General features: G+C 43.1%; 1 protein-coding gene across 2 annotated transcripts in view; it reads left to right on the top strand.

Moving 5' to 3' along the window:
- Positions 1-20,019, top strand: part of Cers6 (ceramide synthase 6) — a 228,347-nt gene that overhangs the window by 160,994 nt on the left and 47,334 nt on the right. For both annotated transcript variants that reach the window (XM_057755085.1, XM_057755084.1), the window contains exons 5-6: positions 7,639-7,689; positions 11,467-11,559. In XM_057755085.1, the coding sequence (XP_057611068.1) occupies positions 7,639-7,689; positions 11,467-11,559 (144 nt within the window). The remainder of the gene's footprint in view (positions 1-7,638; positions 7,690-11,466; positions 11,560-20,019) is intronic.

The raw sequence follows: 20,019 nt of genomic DNA, 5'->3' as shown, positions 1-20,019 counted from the left end.
ACAATATTTTTTTCCTTGGACTTAAAAAAAATATTTCTTCCCTTGGACTAAATTTCAAAGTAAAAATACCGTGTGAGACTTTAGATTGATCTCAGCATGAACGAAGAGTGATTTTCTAGCCTAAGTTTGCTGCCAGCATGGAAGCATTTTCCTTAGTCTGTTCTAGAAGTAAGGCCTGGATACAACCAAAAGGTATAATGTTGAAATATTGCGATATTGCTTGGCTGGGGTGTTTTCAGGATAGTTTAAAGAAAATCACAGTTTTGCGAAAGGATTTGCGATACTTATATGTTATTAATACATCTTTCCTTAATTCAGGGAGTACCTTCCTAGCATTTCCATGCCTAATCCAAAGAGCCAGACATTTATTATTTAAGCTACACAGGGTGCGTTTTAGGCTGTCTTCCTCTGGTCATGAGAAAACCAGAAGGAAGTTTTGTCTTCGTTGTTTTGTTTTGTTAACACAGGGTGTCACTATGTAGCTCTGACTGTCTTGGAACTCATGTAGACCAAGCTAACCTCAGACTCAAAGGATTCCCCCATCTCTGCCACTGCCTCTGCCTCTGGAGTGCTGGGATCCAAGGCGTGTACCACTATGCCCAGCCAGAAGGGAGTTTTGGTGAAAAGAGGAAACTGAAATTTTGCCTCTAAGATGCTAACATTGAGTACAGACCACAGACCTTTCATGTCTTTGATAAAGCAATACATGTAATCATATTCAACATATTCAAAGCTACATATTTTAATTCATATAATTCGTGCTCTCTTGTTAAACCAAAACAATTATTTTGAATGAAACTATTATCCCCTGAGCTTCAGGTCCTCGCCACTTCCCTAAAAACTATGAATGAATGTATGTATGTATGAATGAATGATTGTATGCTTGTATGTTTATATGTACCTGTATGTGCGTTTCTGTTTTTATTTCATCATGGTAAGCTGTATATTCTTTTCTGATTGTTTAACATCTCTTCTCCCTTTAGCCTAAACTGACGTAATTATTTCAGAGGGTAAAGTGAACAGACCTTGCCTATTTTTATGTTAGATTCATGATGGGATCTCTATAGTACAGATAATAAAAAGAAACCTGATAACCTAGATTTACTTACTCTTCAAATAAAAAGTAAAAGAATAAATCTCACTCATATCTTTATGAATGTAAATGAAGACTTCAGGGTGAGCCCTAGCAGTACCAAGGCTCCCTCCTGCTGCTGGGATTTGGTTTGTTGGGGGTGAAAAGAGCCACGTATGCCTCCCCTGGGGCTCTGTATTATTGATGAATGTGCTTGCTGTTGAGTTGGTGTCTGTGAGCAGATGTTCTTAACGTAATGAAAAATCCCTTTGTACATTGTGGTTTAGATTGAGGGTGTTAAAGGTAATTTTTCATACCCCATAATGTGACCTTAGTCTTAATAAGATACTTTGTCAGTTGGCTTAAAATGAAATCAGCTGGTTTGTAATTTAGTAGCTGGTAAGCGTCGTTTGGGAAGTGTGGTCTTATAATGCTGTGTTAGCTTAAACCGCTGTCACAAAACACACTGGCTGCCTGAAATGTATTCCTCACTGTTCAGGAGGCAGGAAGCTCTGAATGAAGGTCTGGCAGGCAGTTGTGCCCGGTGTGCAGATGGCCACCTTTTGCTGGACTCTGCACCACCTCTCTCTTCTGAGTGTGTGTGTGGAGAGGAAGAAAAGTATTTAAGGGCTATGCCTCAAATACAGAGATGCTGAGTATTAAAACATTTGCATATCAGTTCAGGGTTAATGCACAAGTTAGTCTGTGATAGATTTTAAAAAATAAAAAAGTGTTCATTCACTATCTGTTAACCAGTTCTGACATGGAGACAGCAAGCCCACTCATCTCCATGGTGACTGATAACATGGAGCTCTCGATGTAAAAGGCCTGGGGATCTTCTGTGGGTTAAACTGGACTTGAGAGGGAGGTCTTTTCCATGTAACAGCACTCAGTGTTATTAGGTAATAGTCACATACACGAAAATGTGGAATAAACCCCAAATGTCTTCCTGGTGGCTTTTGTTTAATTGCCTATTCTGTGTATACCCACAGTGCTAGAGGGGAGGACAATGCAAGGGCCTGCCTGACTTGAGTTTTCTACTGACCAGCTAGGTAGCCCATGTGTTACTGTTCCCCTCCAAAGTGGGTTCTGGAATGACACTTCACCTTGGTGTATATATATGAAAAGGTGGACTATGCTATTATGTTGTGTTTGGGGTCTGTCCCCGTGTATCGCAGTAGCTCAGAAATGAGAGTTGTGTTAGGAATTTGTGTATCTTACATAGGCAGTACAAAATCAGCAAACAAGGACTGGTGGGGAGCCCCTGGCACCATCTCAGTAGACCTCGGTTCTCATTATCTCCCTCCGATGGCCATGAAGGAGTGTGACAAACCTATTCCCAGACGGTGCTGTTAGGAGCAGCATCCCAAAGTGTCTCACAGAAATTCCGCTCATAGCTCTTCTGCTGGAAGTTAGATGTACTGCTATTCTAAGGGAGGTTAGCCAAGAATCGCTAACTCTAGCAATTGTTTACCAGCAAAGATTCCCTTCTGCAAATGGTTGTTAGAACTAATTCCGTTCATCTGCACTGAATTGTAGACTAGCAATGAGTTGCTTAGAATCAGCCTTTTTAGCATCCTGTACCACCTTACTTCTAAGTATGGGTCATGATCTAACAATTCCAGCATCAATTGGGATGCAAGAAATGCAGAGTTTCACCCCCCCCCCCAGCCAGATGTACTCAATCAGGCTGTCTTTCAGCAATATGGTGAGCTCCGAGCCGCCACATTCTTTGTAAATCTCTTAAGGCAGGTACCTGCTAGCTGCGTTATTTTGATCACTGACAAGTTGTGTGTGGATTAGATGGGATAATGTGCATGAGTTTACCTTAAGCCTGCACGGGGCTTCATAGCGTTGCTTACGTGGACAGGTGTGGAGCAGGAGAGGCTGCTGCTCCTCAGCTACCAAAACAATAAAAATGGAGAGTTACTGGGCTTCCTACGTTTCCTAGACTTTTAAAAGTAATCTTTATTTATTCTTTGGAAATGTATATATACATTAATATAGTGTACTTTGATCATATTCATCCATCACAACCCCCCCCCAGTTCCCCCAATGTCTCCCACCCAGTCTTATTTCTAACTTCGTACCTTCTTAAAAATGTCTTTATTTCTTATATGAGTGTTCTACTTCATTCATTTTCCCCCTTTCCCTTCCTCTAACTTATCCCATGCCTCCCATTCTCATGGCTCCTTATTCTTCTTTAACGTTCTATACATATTATACTTTTTGTTTGTTTATAAACACAGCCGATGCATCTCCTTAGTGTAGTTCCTTTGGATAAGTGTTTAGATTTGCTCACTTAGGATTGGCACTTGTCCCTGGAGAAGACTGTTTCTCCCTCCCTCAAAGGCCATTCATTGCTTGTAGCTCTTGATCTAGGTATGGGGCCTTTTGAAATTGCCCCAATCCATGCTGAGATGTAGACTGGAGTTCTAATTGTATAGGTCTTCTTTAGACAGCCATGTTGTTGAGATTTCCTGGGTGCAGCGTCCTTGTCAAATAGAAAGACACCATCTTTCAGAATATGTCCTGGTCCTCTACCTCCTACAGCCTTCCTATGCCCTCTTCTGTGACGTTCCCTGAACTTAGGTGTAGGGATTGTCTTGTAGATGTATAATTTGGGGCTGAGCACCCCATGATTAATCGATTTCTGCATTTTCACTAGCTGTGGATTTGTGTAGTGGTCTCTGTCCAAAGCAAACTCAAGCTTTTTTGATGAGGGATAAGAGACGCACTTATCTGTGACTATTAAGAATACATTTAGAAATTGTACTCATTTAAAAAAGTCACAGTATTAGGTTTTCTAGGGTCCTTGGCCTCATCAGCCATAGGTAGTAAACCAGGTTTACAGTACGAGGCATGAGTTCTCTCCAGTTGAGTGGACCTTAACATCAAATATGATGGCTCTCCAGGATTTAAGAGCCACAATTACACTTTTGAATATATTGCTACTCTAGTCATTGCTGGGGTTCAGGGAGTTTTTGACTAGGTTTATGGTACCAGACATCAATGCCTTCCTGTGGAACAGACCTCAAATCCAATCAGAGAGCTGCCAGTGGCCACCACAACAGCTGAGCCACTTGGCAGCAGTGGGCATATCTTATCTTGTAGGTGGTTCTCCTAGATTGTAAGGTTCACTGCTAGGTAAACATACCGATGCCCTTTCTCCCAGGGAGCCTGCAGAGCACCTTTGAACATGGAAAATGCTACCCAGTAGGGAGAAAGCTTTCATCTTAGTCCCGACTTGGTTTCTCTGGTTCTTGCAACCAAGATAAGTGGTGTCTTCAGCAACAGGGGCTTACAATTGAGTTCTGACAGACAACCAAGAGTCATGGTAAGAGACTGGACTCTGAACAATTCATAAGGAAGTAACGCAAGCCTGGGACCAGATCGTTGTTTAATAACGCATGACTCTGGGGAGCAGCGTTAAAAGTTTGTCAATGGAGAAATTGATTACAGGAATTTATAAAAGCTTCATGGGATAAATTTAATTAAAACAGTTAGATGCGGGAGCTGGAGAGACGCCTCAGTGGTTAAGGCCCCCTGATGCTTTTGCAGATGACCCCATCCAGTTCCTTGCCACCCATTTGACAGTGAACAGCAGTTTGCAACTCCAGTTCAGGGGATCCAACGCCCTCTTCTGGCCTCCAGAGCCACTACATGTATTTGGTCAGAGACATATGAAGGCACAACACATATACACATAAAATAAAAAATAAATATTTTTTTAAAGTCACGTATAAGATAATCTTATTATAAATTGCAGATTCATATACCAGTATCTAGCCATAGGCCGAATATCCGTTCTCCGAAAGTATAGTTCAGAATCAGCCTAGATTTCAGCTGGTTTTGAATTTTGTCATGTTTATAAAGTTGTTGAATTTTTAGGCTTTTGGATTTTGGAGCACTTCTGGTTTAAATTTAAAGGTAAAAGGTGCTAAGCCCCAGAGAATCGCCTTTTGCTGCGGAGTTCTATTTTGTTTTCTCTGTGAATTGGGGAAGACATTTGATCTGCCTGTGCCACAGTGTTTGGGGGCATCATGTGGTCTAGAAAAGAGCACTGTGTGTGTAGAAATGTGATGTTAATAGCTCGTGCTGTGTTGCCCGTGGAGGAACCTTACGGTTACAATATTGGGTCAACAGCTGGCCAGCTGAGCTGGGGCCCTGGAGGCTCTGTCCTGTCTACAGTGGCTAGTTCTTTGCCTTTGCTTTGGGCGGAGATCAGTGTGAGATAGACGTGTGTCCTCTGCACAGGACAGTCAGTTAGCAGGACCACAAGAGATGTGGGTCTAGATGCTGAATGTCCGATGTATCCAGGGAGAAGCCTCCATTTTTAGAATAAAACTGATACGCAGAGAAAGTGGGAGAGGAAGAAAAGCTGGGCGCAGGACTTTTTTCTGCGTCTGCCGTCCTACTTGTGACAGGAAAGGGACAGGAAATGATGGCCACAGAAGAGATCCCCGCGACATCTTGAGGGGCAGATGCCCTGTGCCCTGGGGGCTTGAGACTGGTATATCCAGAAAGCTCTGCCAGGCTTGTTATAGGCCTCACATTTCCTTTCACTCACATTCAGAACATGCTGACCTGTCGTCTACTTGAGCACGGATGCTGCGGTCTGGGGTTAACACGTACATGCGACATCCTTTTCCCGTGGGGATTTTCCCATTACTTAATTATGGAGGTACTTTATTAGAGATGAAAGTAGTGAATAACATTGCACTGAGCTTTAAAATAGATTTTATGCTATGCCCACACTTTTAAAACGTGCTTATATGTGTATATTTAAAAATAAATCTATATTTATATCTTACATCACATAGGGAAAGAAGACCAGAAATGTGCTATCATTTAGAATGTTCATGCTAACAAGAACTCAAGTTGTTTTTATTTTCATGCTCTTCTGTGCCCTCCAGATCTTCTTCGATGAACATACATTGCCTGTATAGTATGAAAATAGAATAACTTGCTGAGCTTTTGAAGCTGCCGTAGCATTTCTATACACTGGGTCTCATTCGCTCTTTGTTTTTGCCCTGTCGTAGTTTTCCATTGCTGTGAAGAGACACCAAGGCAAACTATAATAGAAAGCATTTAGTTGGAGGCTTGTTTACAGTTTCAGGGTGAGTCCCCGGCCTTCGTGGAGGAAAGCAGGGTGGAGCAATAGCTGAGTTTACATCATGGTCTATAAGCTGGAGGCAGAGAGGTGGGGGAGGGGTGCTGAGAGAGACTGGGTCAGGTGTGGTGAGTTGCTGAAAGCCCAAGTCTCCAGCGACACACCTCCAGCCAAGCCACACTCACCTCCTTATCCTTTCCAAAACAGTGGCACCAAGGAGAGACCAAGCATTCAAATTTATGTGCTTTTAGGAGCCCTTCTCATTCAAACCACCACACAGCCCATAATAGTAAACATCAATGGTCTAGATAAGAGAGATGGAGGAAATAGACAGACCAGACCCCCAAGAAATCAAGGACACTATCCACACAGAGTGGACAGTGGGTAGTGTTGAACCAATAGCAAATGAGAACCCAAAACAGCAAAACTCTCAAAAGAAAGAAGGGGGATGGTGCTTAAATGAAGAGAAAATCTGGAGACTCGCAGACATTTTAAAATGTGCTCCCTTAGGGGGCACTTTTTATGCAGTTCAGTTTTATCAGACTCAGAGGAGACTTAGTGACTGCATGTCAGCAGGGGACCGCATGGTCTCTATTTGATTGCAGTTTAGGCACTACTGGACCATGTGACCTAGGAAGATCTTCCAGACAAAGGGCCTCATTTACCTAATCAAAGAAATAAGAGTAATATCAATAGCATTGTAAGGATTCAATGAGTTTTTTGCATCAGTACCACCACAATGTGTTAGACATAGGCAGGCCTAACAAATATTAGCCGCCAGAAAGTAATCATTTTCGTCGTGTGGCCCAGGAGTGACAATCGGGAATAAGAATCACCAGAACAATATGGGTATATCAGTGCCTAGGGATGGGTACTACAGAGTTGGCGGCTAACCGCGGATGAAGAAAGTCAAACAGATAATGTGAATAGAAAAATGTGAGGATGTTGATCCTGATGTTATTGGATGGTTCAGCTCTGTCTCAGTTCACATCAGTTCTTCCCTGGTCATTGTAGGCTTTGGAATTTGTGTGATTACTTAGATTTTTTTGAAGTTATATGCTTTTATAAGGCAAACAGTTGCCATCAAAGAAGAATGATTTTATCCTAGAAACTTGGACCAGAAGATGGGAGGTAGCGGGTACCATGGGGATTCCTCTGAGCCATCCTGCTGAAGTGAAGCGTGTCAGGGAACCCTGGTCAAAGAATGAATATTGAGGCCCGGGAGTTCCAGGGTAGATTGTACCAACTGTTAGCCATGTTTTCCCGTACGTGGAAGCACAGCTATTGAGGTTGGCACACTGCAGGAATACAACAGAGCGAGCGACCAGCAGAATATATGAGCTCCAGGTGTGAGAGAACTCCGTTCCAGAGAGCACTGTGGTGGGATTCCTGGTGTTTTAACAGTTCTAAAGCATGTAAAGTCCATTTCTTTGTTTTTTTTTTTTTCTTCCAGACCCCTTGGCTGTGGAATACAAGACACTGCTGGTATAACTACCCCTACCAGGTAAGGAGGTCTGACTTTCTGGGGTTTACAGATGTAGGGAATTTTCCCTAGGTCGTCTTCCTGATGCCATGCAGAATGCGGCTGGTTGAGCAGCCACTTACGTTTTGGTGTTGCACCTGCTCGTTAACGTCAACCACAACCTAGTGAAGACAAGGCTTTATGTGTTCTTAATGAAGTGCCGAAGCAAAGTCTGGTTGCTTTATCAGGTGGGATAAATATGTAAGGTTGTTTTGCTGGAGAACAGGATCTAGTCACTTCAGTGGGTGACAGGTTCCTGGTTCTCAGTACAGAGGAAAGTCTAAAGGCCTGCTGGCAGGGCGGGTTTGCCTCCACAGCAAGGAATGTTCAGGGGTGGCCCTAGAGCTGGCCCGCTGAGTTCTGTTGACTTTGGAGCTTAGAAGTGGCCTCTAAATATGTAAATCAAGCACCATTTCTCCCAGTGCAGAAAACTGCACTAATGCCATTACACCTGGATGAATTGTTTCTGTAACTAAAAAGGAGGCATCATCTTTGACAACTGAAATGCAATCATAGCCCTGGAAGAGGAGGGTTCCCTCTCTGCCCACTGCTGCACTTTTGCATCTCCTCATGAATTCAGTAGGATTAGCACAAGTCCTTGTCACCCCTGGAACAATTAATTTTGATTGCATTAAAATAAAAAAGATCAAAGGTAGAACTGGGAATTTTCTAGTTTGTCAAGATATGTCCTAGAAGGGAAGCAAATGAAACTTGGTATTGTAATAAGCGCCTTCATTTTTTATTTTTAGCTTGGGGTTTGCCTTTTTAGAGGCCTTTAGACTTCCTGTGTGTATAGGGTTAATGGGGAACATGTAGTCTACATTTTCTGTGCTGTCCTGAGAGCTGCCATTGATAGACGCTGACACTGGATACTCCTTCAAGGCTAAGGGCACATTGAATTGGAATTCCAGTTTGCATTTGAATCCCTTAATTTATTTAAATTAGAAAAGAATTTCCATAAGCAGCAGGACATAATTAGAGGAAGCTGAGAATTCCTGCGATAACTAGGGACTGGCACAAGGTGGAAGCCAGTCCATTACCTGACACAGTCGCTTCAGGCCCAGCCGCGCTCCCGTCTGCGTGCATCTCTGCATCTCCCTTCCTACTTAGACAAGGGTATTAAAGGCTTCTGGAAATCTATTTGGAATGTTGGCACCGCAGCTGCTCCACGTTTAAGAGGTAAATTCCGCAACAATGAAAGGCATTGAGACAAATGTCATACAAAATGTAACACTTAACCTTGTCTTTAACTGTAATGTAGCCCAGAATAACTTTCACATTCTAAATGCAGCTGCGAGGGTGTTTGGTTTGAGCTGAGTGTGTAGGACTGTGGCCCAGAATGTAGCCGTGGGCTGTTTCATAGACAGCACCATAGATTTAGCATATAAGTCTGAGGGGCTAGAAGATAAGGTTAAATTTAAAAGTGGAAAATATCCTCAGGGTGGAAAGAAAGATACCCGGTCTGTGGGGATTTGGATGAAGAATTGTCTTCTAACTGGTAAGACCAATACAGTTCAGGGTGCCCAGATCTTAGAAGTGTTTATGGTCTCTCATGGCAACAGTGGTTATCCTCGACAAGTGCCACATACTAATAAAAATTACTGACTTTCTCCGCGTAGGGGGTATAGGAAATTAAATAGCATGTATGCAAGTAAAATGCTTTGCATACAGTCTTATGTATATAAATATAGAGAGCGGATTTCAGTTCAGAGTCTATCTCAAGCCTTCAGTGCACTTTTAAAGATTGAACATGCTCATGAAAAATGTATTGTCTTCAACACATAAGTAACCGGATAGATTTTTTTTTCCGTGAAAAGTAGTAGTTCTGCTTCAGTTTTAAACACACATCCTCTTTTATGAGTGTGCCTATTTGTTCCACATGTAAGAGTTTTGTATGGGTATGTATTTTAAAGATTAAAGTAGGATGAGGTTTATATGTGGTTGGCCCTTGTACAGCTCATTACAAGGAACACACACTGGGCAGGAGAGGCCGCAATGTAGTGGTCAGGGGCCTCCCTAGCCACGAGACCTGACTGTGTCCTTTAAACCTGAATTAACTGATAGCAATTTTCTGCCAGCTCTGTAATCTACACGAGGAATGAGAGTGGTAATTTTGCAGATTTCTGGATGCTCAGAGTGAGTCACGTGGGTGTGTTTCACCAACTGTAGAGTGGCGGATGGGTGCTGATTGCTGGGATGCTCGCACGTGAGCTCGGCCCTTCTAGATGTGACCTAGCGTGTCCTGTGACCTTCTGAGGCACTCTTCCAGATGATGATGCCAGGAGGCAGAGAATCTCATCAACACCAAAATATGACCTTGGCTCAGAAGCTCCAGCCAGGGCCCTGTTTTCCCAGACTGCATTGCTGCTGACAGCATCTGAAAGGCATGTCAGTGGGAAATAGATTTCTTTCAAGGTACCCCTGAGCACGGATGCTTCTTTCATTCCACAGGAAGAAACTGTGCTCCGTTCATGAGAGCTCCCCCTCTCATGCCCTGATTACTGCCCAACAGCCCATCCTGCAAATTCCGTCACATTGGATATCAGGCTTCAACACATTGATTTGTAGAGATCCTAGCATTCAGTCTGTAGTAATTTTCTTTGTCACTTTGAGTTCAGAACTGCCAAACTAATATCTTATCCTATATGTTCCTTGTTGGAAATATAAGAGAGAGACATAGTTTTCCTTGGTGCCCGTACTGAGTAAGAGTCGTCTTGTGATAACTATTCACTATGCCATGTTGGCATATGGTGCATACGACATTTATTTCCTTTATACTACAGACTGTTGCCTTCTGAACAGTGGTGTGAATGTGTTCGAAGAGATTCAGAGATTATTTTTTAATCTTTCCAATAAGCCAAGACACTTCATTCCAGCTCAATTAAAAAACAAATTTTAAAAAGCTAAAAATAACTCATCAACATACTGTTGAAAAAAACTTTGATTTTTATGTAGTGTGTGTGCATGTGGTGTGTGTGCATGTATGTGTGTCTGTGTAAAAAAAAAAAAACCCACTTTGCTGACTCTACTGTCTCTCTGAGCCTCTGAAGCAGTCAGAACAGGCGTTGCCTCCAGTTCCCTCCCCTACCATTTTATAAGTAACTTTACTACCAAGTTATAGAGCTGGACCTTCATCTCAGACTTCCTGACTGAGTGCCTGCCTACTTGAGTGTCTGTTTGTACCCTTCTTGTCTCTCTGATTTTTAAGTAAATATTTTTAAATCCTTTGTTTTGAATATTGCAATATATTGGACATTTCAAAAGAATCTTTCTAATTAATGTAGACCTTGAACATCTGTTTCATTGACCAAATATGGAACACATCCCTTCCACCTGCATTCCTTTTTCTGTGCTTTGAACTCTCACAGTGGCTGCTGTGTGTGTGTGTGTGTGTGTGTGTGTGTGTGTGTGTGTGTGTGTGTGTATTTATTAGGGCATGTGCCGCGTTGCCTGAGGAGTCTCGAAGTTGCTATATGTGAAAGAACCATAGATGCTATTGTTACACTCAATGAATAGGATCCCAAACTGTCATACAAACTAATGCTTTCTGGGTTTGAGAGGAGATTAAACTAATGGTATCGAGCAGCAGTCTATAAGCAACCCTGAGATGCCGCTGTCTACCAAGGAAAGGATGGGAATTGCGTGTGTTCAGCACAAGACTGCGTTATCAGTTAGCAGTGAGCTAGCTTATGGCGTTAGAGATACAAAGCGGGTTTCCTATTAACTGTTAATCTTTCCCTTTTTTCCTTTTCCCCTCAGCCCCTCACTGCTGACCTTCACTACTATTACATCCTGGAGCTGTCGTTTTATTGGTCCTTAATGGTTTCCCAGTTCACAGACATCAAAAGGAAGGTAAGAGTTGTGATGTCATATGGGGCTTGACTTTAAGGTCCTCTTGAGAGGGTAAAGAGCCTCAAAGGCATCATCTGAGTTCTGGGACCTCTAGATTAGCACTGGTTCCTGCATTGCTACAGGAATTCTGTCTGTTTGTGCTGGTTTTATTCTCTTCCCATCATCTCTTCTGTCTTGCCCCCAAACCCAGTATTCTTCATTCCATGCAAAAATACAGCAACAAAAACAAAACAGACATATCTGTAAGATGGGAATGGGAAAATCCCAAGTTTAAGGTGAACCTTGGCTATTTAGAGAGGATGAGAGTCTGGGCTAACCTGGACTACCGGATACTCTTTATCAAACACCTGAATACACATGCATGAATATGTGTACATCTTCCTAGACATGTATACATGTGTGTATGACTGTAATGTATGTGTATAGAAATACCAATAAAGCCTTTATTTTTAAAAAATTAAATAAAAAGAAAAATTCTATGTATAGCTTCAGAGAGAGAGAGAGAGAGAGAGAGATCTCAGCATTTCCACGTGCAGAATGAGTTCTTCAATTAAAGAATTATCCAGTGCAGTGGTTTTTGACCTTCCTAATGATAAGACCCTTTATTACAGTTCTTCATGTTGTGATGAGCCCCAACCATTAAATTATTTTTGTTGCTACTTCATAACTGTAACTTTGCCACCGTTATGAGCTGTAATGTAAATATTTTTTGGAGCTAGAGGTTTGCTCCAAAGAGGTCGTGGCCCACAGGTTGAGAACCGCTAATCTAGTGTCAAACTATAGCATAGAAACAGCTTTCCTAAACGAATTGTGCTCTGCTTTTTCCCCTTCTCCCCAGTGGAGTTGCTTTTACTGAGCGACCATCCCCATGATCCATTCGTTCTGGTCGCATCCTAACAGGCCCTGGGCAGGATCACCGCTATGCATCCCTGCTCCTGTTCTCTTTGATGGTTTTCCCAGTATTCCCATACTTCTGTCAGCTCCTCAAAGTTGTCTTGCTGGCATCCGTTTAAATGGAAAGGAGAAAGGCAGGTCATTGCACTTTAAACATTCATTGTTTTAGTATTTATTGTTTATTTATGTGTGTGCCTATGTGTATGTATGTGCACACAAGTGCAGGTACCCTCAAGGGTGGGACTCTTTCTCTTTCCAACAGCCGTCATGTGCTAGGCTAGCAAAACAAACAACAAGAAACTGTCTGCCCTAACCTTTATCAGTATACATCCTCTAACCATCCGAAACGTGTGGTCCCATGAAGGCCAGCTTAAGCATAGTGGGTGACTCATTAACACCCACACTTGTGGCTTCCTTACTCATTTTACTGAGCACTTTGGAAACAAAGCATCTTCAGTGGTGGTATGCCAGCTGGATCTCCTTGGTCATGGGAAGAGTGCTCGGGTCGTTGGAACGTGCAGCCTGACGATTCGGAGCCAGGTTCCAGATTAAGCTCACTTTGTGAGCTTTTCCAGTAGCTCCTGCGTCCTGGTAGTCACATAAGTCAGGCTTGGAGAGCACAGAGAGGCATTACGTTCTTTTTATTTGTTCTTCGACTTGAGAAAATGAACATCGAGTGAATCGGCGTAAATCTCTCAAGGGCATGCAGTGTGGGAATGAGTTAGAGCCCAGGGTTGCCAGGCAAGGTTCTAAGATTCGCTCTTTGCTTAGACACGTCCACCACTCCTGCCTTGCCCTGCCGTGCTCTGGCCAGGAGCCTCTAACAGCCCCTTGGAGTGCTCCCCTGCTTTACTGAGGCTTCCTTTGCCTAGTGAGGTTTAGGAGTGCCTTCTACAATTGGCTACATTCACTGGAGAGGGGATCGCTGTCTTTTGCTTCTAAGTCCTAGGAGACATTCCTATTCCAAAAGGTCACCGAGCTCCCTCCACTTGGCAGGAGCTTTCTCGTTGCTTGTATAACTTGTCTTGTCAGTGAGCTGGTGTATTCAGGGGTCTCCATTGTTATAAGCCAGATTGCCATTATCCCAGCCATGTTCATCGGCAGCTTACTTTCAAACATTGAAGTATGTCACTTTTTATATTTGTGTGTGTATTTAAAACATCAGGGAGGGAACACTTAAGAAAGTGATCATTTTACCGCAAGGTCTGTGGAACTGACCTAGGCCTGAGTATTGTTGGTGTTTAGAACTTGATGTTATGTTGTTTCCCCCACCCCCAAGCTATTAAAATACTTGGCGCCTCTCTCTTCATTTGGTCAGTGTAGTGTTGTATATTCCTGGCACAGCTGGCTTATTCTGGTTTCTACACAAAATGGGCATTTGGCCACCACCAGACCTGTTTATTGGTTGGCACAGGTGTTAATATGGAAACTGTTTCCCTCTGCTGCTGTCTGCCGTTAAGACACTAGCTCCTGTCTGCACCTTCACCTTTCTGACTGCCCAGGGGTCCTCAGCAGCTCTGACATCATTACAATCCCCCCCACCACCCAGGAAGACCTGCTCTTCTGCCCTTGGTGATTTATGGTTTTTACTGGCGGCCAGACACATTCTTCACCTTCTATATGTGGTGGTATTAACTCAGCTGTCTGAAATCTCCCTGCTTTCCTAATCTTGGCCCAGACCCGCTGAAGCCCTGCCTGCAGGCAGTGGAGGGTGAAAGCCACTTGGGGAAGCTGGCTGTGTGTGAGGTCCTTAAAAGTGATTAGCAACACTTTGACTCCCCTCTTAAATCACAGTGAACCAAGCAGTCATTTCAAAGACCGGGACTTATAAATGCTAAGTAAGAGTCTATGACTCAGGCTCTTTGAATCTGTATCTTAAACTCAGTTATAAATCATTTCTATACACAAACACACACGTGTGTGTGTGTGTGTGTGTGCATCTTTTGTTATTGTTTATTCTGAGACAGGGAAAGTTTTATTATGTAGCCCAAGTTGGGCTCAGACTCTTAGCCTGAGCCTCCATTCTGGGTGCTAAGACTACAGGCTTGAGCCATCGCGTTCAGATTTTTAGAAGTCAAATTCTTTACAGAGTCACTTTATGAATCTTTCTAAAGTTAGCTCAATATTCAAATGGTCATCTTGTTTTTCACTGTTAGATTTTTTTCTACCCAGAACCTAGAGATTACAAATGAGGAGAGACCTTTCCCTCCTTCTGTGTGTTGAGAAGATATTCCTTCTCGATCACTTCCAGAGTTAGTACTTATTTGGTCTGCGAGGGAAACCGCTGCTAATGTTACCAGAAGGAAGAGACTGACAAAGATCTAATGAACTCGGAATTTAAATGTATGCTACAAAGAAATAGTGTAAACCTTGAAGATTTTTCTCCTTACTTTTTTTTCCTTCTGTTTTTCTTTTGTCAGAAAATAGTTAAGTTGCTAACAAAAGTATCGAGCATTTTCTTGGTCCACGGCACTAAAAGGCCTTACTTTCCTCAAGGCTTGCTGGCTGTTCCAAGTCTGCTCCCTGGCACCTTCCTTCTCACACTGAGCACTCTTCTGCACAGCTACGTGTTCCAAGGCGGGCTAATAAATACTCTGTTCAGTTCAGAACAGCTTGCTCATGTCTCCACCGCGTGTCCCTTTTAATGAAGCTGCTGTTTGGCTCAAAGGCATGGGCCTTTGGCCAGTGGGCCCTGCTCATGGTCAGGCACACATCCTTGGCACCGCCCCAGATCCTGTCTGGTGATGTCCGTCTGCTGCTTTCCCTTGCTCTGGGAGGAACACTACATCTTGTCAAACAATCTCGACAGAGAAGAGATTTGGTGATGACATATAGCCCGAGAAAAACTTGGCAGCTGGCTTGTTTGGTTCTCTTGTAACTTTTGCAGAAACTAATTCGTGTCCACTACTTTGGCTCTCTTACAGAGACTACCACGTTCCAGATTTTTCCTTTAGACTAAAAGGAAATGCATGCTTTAATCTTCCCACAGGGAAGCCAGTGTCCCATAGATAGAATTGAAGCAGTACACACTAAATTAACACTGTGTTTTGACGGATAAAAATAAGAGCAGTGTCCAGAAGATAATAACCAAAATTTGGCTGAATCTAAGTCAAGAACTTAAACAACCCAAACTAGTATTCACAGATTTAAATTCTTAATCAGTCAAAATTAACACAGTTAATCATTTAAAAAAAAAAAAGGAGGAGGAACTTCACATGAACAGTTCTTTCCTTCTTCAAATAAGAAAATTTGAAAAAAAAAAAAAAGAAAAGAAAATTTGAAAAGCAGCTGCTGTTAATTCACAGGGGGAAAGACTGTGCTAACGTAGTAAGAAAGGGTCATCATACAGCAAAGGACGATCCTTTAAGTTCACCATCACAATGAAGTTCTTATTTTTCTCATTTGTCTAGACCAGAGGAAACATTAAGAGCAGTATAACTTGGAATGAGAGTCAAGGACTCTAGAGCCTTGTACCTGTCCAGCACCGTTCCCAATGTGACCTTGGCGTCACTTTCCCTTTCCACGTCTTGCTTTTCTGAGCAAAGAAAGGAGGTCTTAGAACCTGCCCCGTGGGAATGTCACAAGCATAAATAAGCAGCATGCAAAGCTGAGCTGGTTTCTGGCACACCAGAAACGCTCAGTTCACATTAACTTTCCTGCAGCCGTGTGTGTGACCAGTTGCACGCACACGCACACACACTCAGCTGCGACCAGCAGACTGTGGACATAATTGATTTCTATTACTCCTACACTATTTAATTGCTGTGCTGAGACGGTCAAGAGGGTTCACTTTCCTTTTTGCATGGTGATTGGTGCAATCTGAGATGGGTCTGCTCCCGGAGCCTAAGCCCCTGAATGATTGATTGTTAAGCCGACCCCTTCTTCTCCGCAGTGGAAGCATGTCATTAGAAAGAAACAAACCTTTTGTCTAAACCGCTGAGATTTGAGGGGCCTTGTTTTTAACCCTCTAACCTAGTTTGTCCTGACCCAATGGAGCAGCTATTAAGAATATAGTGAATTGTAATTTCCTAGAACTGCGTTTGAGAATGGTTATCAAAATCAGCACGTCTCGGGATGTCATTGTGGCACATCTTATCCCTGGGCAGTCACTGAGACCTTTTTTAGACGGTCACAAAGGCAAAGCCATTTCCTCAGGACACCGAGATCCCATTTGCCTTCCTCTCTGTGCAGAAATCCGCAAAGGTAGCAGCAGTCAAAGCTGCTGGCCGCAGCACCAGGATGCTCTGTGGTTACTGTAGTCTCCAGTGCTACATACTGCAAAATGGCGCTTGAGAACATTATGGATAGGATACTAAAATTATTAATGGTACTAAATCTCTGTTCTCAAATATACATTTAAATTTTTTTGGTGTGTGATGAAGTAGGAAGTATCTCAAGGAAAATCATAATGCAGTTAGTTCTTTGTACTGTTACCTGTTCCGGTTGTCCCCCTCCCATAGAACACTATTTTTAATTTAAAAAAAAAATAGCTGATAAGCAGTGTGGTTCCACCTTGTGTGGCCAGCAGGTATTTTCATAGAAGTGCACAGAGTGAGCTGGTCCAGCGACTGACACCATTCATTAACGACCAAACTTAAGATTTCAGGCAGAGCTTCCATGTCGAGAAAATCCATGTCCACCAGTGAGAGCCTGACACCCTCTCACTTCCTAAAGACTTTATTTGTGATGGTACAGGTGTGTGAAAATTCCAGAGCGATGCCTGTTACTTTGTATACTAACTTGAAAACTCTTTAAAATATTAAACAAACGTGGCTTTAAAATGTTATGTCACAAAGTATCATTAGCAAGGTCAACTAGTGTTTTCCAAATGTCTTGTGTCTTAAAAGTCACCTGTGAGTGAAACAAGCATTTAAAGTGAAAGACGGACCAATGAGTGTAGCTGACCAGCAGTGCACTGGCTCACACTGCTGCTCTCAGAGGGTATCTGACTTGTCGAATTCTGGCATCATATCAAAGAATATTTGTAACTTTCCAAAAAGCTATTAAGAGCCTCTCTTCTTTTGGCTATGTATTTGTGTGATATTAGATTTCTGTCAATTACTTCAACCAAAGTATCTCACAACAGATGCAAAGTGTGTGTGTTTGGGGGACTCCAGCCCTCTTGAATTAAGCCAGACACCAGAGAGATCTGTAGTAATGCATAACGGTTGCCGCTTGTCAGTTTTTTCACTTTGATTTTAGGAACTGTAGTTCTTTCATAAAAGCATTTTTGATGTGTAGTGGAATTCATTAAAAATTATTAAGTGTATTGTATTTTATTTTTGACTTCTCAGATTTAACCTCTATGGGATGAATGCTGATAGAGCTACATTAACAAATCCCTGTGGAACCCCTTGTTACCAGAGGTGTTAGGGTGAGGGCTTGTAGCACAGCAGCAGTAATGAGCCAAACTTGGCCACCTGCCTTGAAGAAGTCACTTACAGCGACAGAGTGACACCTTGGGGTGTCCCCTTTTCAGTTAGGAAGCTGTTATTCAGCCTCCTCTGGGGGAGTTCCGCTTCAGTCATTCCAGAGAAGGCTGGAGCAAGCTCTGTTTTGGGCTCATTGTAACTCTAACTATCCTCCTTGAGTCATGGCCCCTCCTGCCTCCAGCCTCAGAAAGTACCATGAAGTTCATATTGAGACTTTGGCCTCCCCGGAAGCACTGCGCCTCCCACCCAAGGGTCCTCCTTGCAGCCTGGCTCTCATGATGTTCTGTGTGTTTGCCTCTCGCTTAGCTGGCTCACCTAAGATCCCCTCCGCTGCCTCCTCTCACCATCCACTCTCCATACACATCCGTTCCGGGAAGCTGTGGATATGGCGCTTAGCTGCCCGAGCTCTGGCGTACACACACTGGTGTTAGATCCAGCTCTAGCCCATTGTCACAGTGTGACTGGAGACACTGGCATCTCTATGCCTCAGCTCCTTTCTGAAATAACGCTCAGAGAAGTCACAGCTTCAGAGCCTCTCCACGTGAAAATCAGTAGGCAAATTAGAAGGTGCGTAGGTGTTTACTAGGTAGTCGGTGGGAAAGCGGGTTTTGGAAAGAGGAAGAAGACAAGCGTTCTACTCCAGAAGATCTGTGTGGAGGCGAAAGAAGCTTTGAGAAAATTCCTCCACTAGAATTCAGGGGATGCGAGTGGGCACTTGGACGCCTGAAGGAAGGGGAGCTAGAAGGAGAAGATAGGGTTGCTGACAGCAAGAGCTCCCCTGAACTCTGCCTGCTAGCTCACAGCACCATCCCCAACTGCTTAGCCTGGAGATGTTTGTCACCCTCTACATGAGGCACAAGAGTGAGTCCCTGATTGCTCGTTGTCATTTGGACCTCAAGACCTTGATGGTACACAGTGAAGATGCTGGCTGAAGTTCCATTGTAGTAGCTCTGATTTTAGTTGAGCTCAGGCTGCCCCCTACTGGTGGTGTTAGATGCTTTCAACTAAGTTGGGATTTATCGATTGAGATCCTATGGTAGGGCTTCCTTTGTTCTTAGGGACCCATGCAGAAAATGGAGAGATTCATCTGTGAATGAACGGAGTTCATCCAACTTAACATAAACTATATTTTTAATGTCTCAGAAGTGACCTTTTCCTTACTAAAATTCATGCAGACTAATATGGCCAGGTCAAGGGTAGTTTAAACAGAACCCAGAGGGTCCATTATATAGACGTTTGACTCCAGATGCTTGCATATTGACCCCTTGTGAGAGAAACGGCATGTGTATGCAATCAAATGCACTGACGTCACTTGCAGTCAGAGCAAGTTCAGAAGCTTGTTTGGATGAAGGGAGGTGGGAGGCCGTGAAGACAAGCGCAGGGCCCTGCACATCCAGCGCTGTGCTCTGGCTAGCTCCACCAGAAGTGACCAGTGGCACCATCATACTGTGTCTGCTGCACAAGTAACATTTTATTGTGCTTCTCTCTATCACAATAAAATCAATTCAAGATTAAATATTAACTAATTCACAGTGGACAAGGTTATGAGTTCTCCATCTTGAAAGAGGCACCATAATGTTGCCTAGGAGAAGGATGGAGTGAACGGCGCTTACACGGCAGTTCCCTGTTTCATCTGTATCTGTTTCCAGATGCCATAAAATCATGGTGCTCCTAGCAGCACAGAGCTGTACCTAGACACTCAGCTCCTGCTTTTGGAAGCTGGTGGAGCCACGCTGACCTTCCGCAGTGTCTTGTAGTTATAATTTATCATGAGACTCTTGATGAGGGGGCCTCCCAGAACTCCTTATAGTTTTATGTGAATTTCCAGAGTATAATGAAACGAGTTTGGATTGCTTCAGAATAGCTATGAGAATTGCTATCTTACACATTGTTTGCCAGAAGAAAGGGAGGCAAAAACCATGCAGTTGCCACAATGGATAATGTAACTGAGTTTCTCATATCGTGTCCTTTAATATGTCATCAATTTTTTTTGTAAGGATGGGGTAGTATTGTAAATGTGGGTGGTCTCTATTGCCATTGTTCAACTGTGGTACTGGAGAAAAAAAGCTACTGACGACAGACACGTGGAATATGAGTGTTCCAGGGGGTGTTTATGAGTATGGTTCTGGCGGTT

Source organism: Chionomys nivalis, chromosome 22 (assembly GCF_950005125.1).
Source record: "Chionomys nivalis chromosome 22, mChiNiv1.1, whole genome shotgun sequence".
NCBI lineage: Eukaryota > Metazoa > Chordata > Mammalia > Rodentia > Cricetidae > Chionomys > Chionomys nivalis.
The sequence above is the reverse complement of the archived record's forward strand: the minus strand, read 5'-3'. Positions and strand labels throughout refer to the sequence as shown.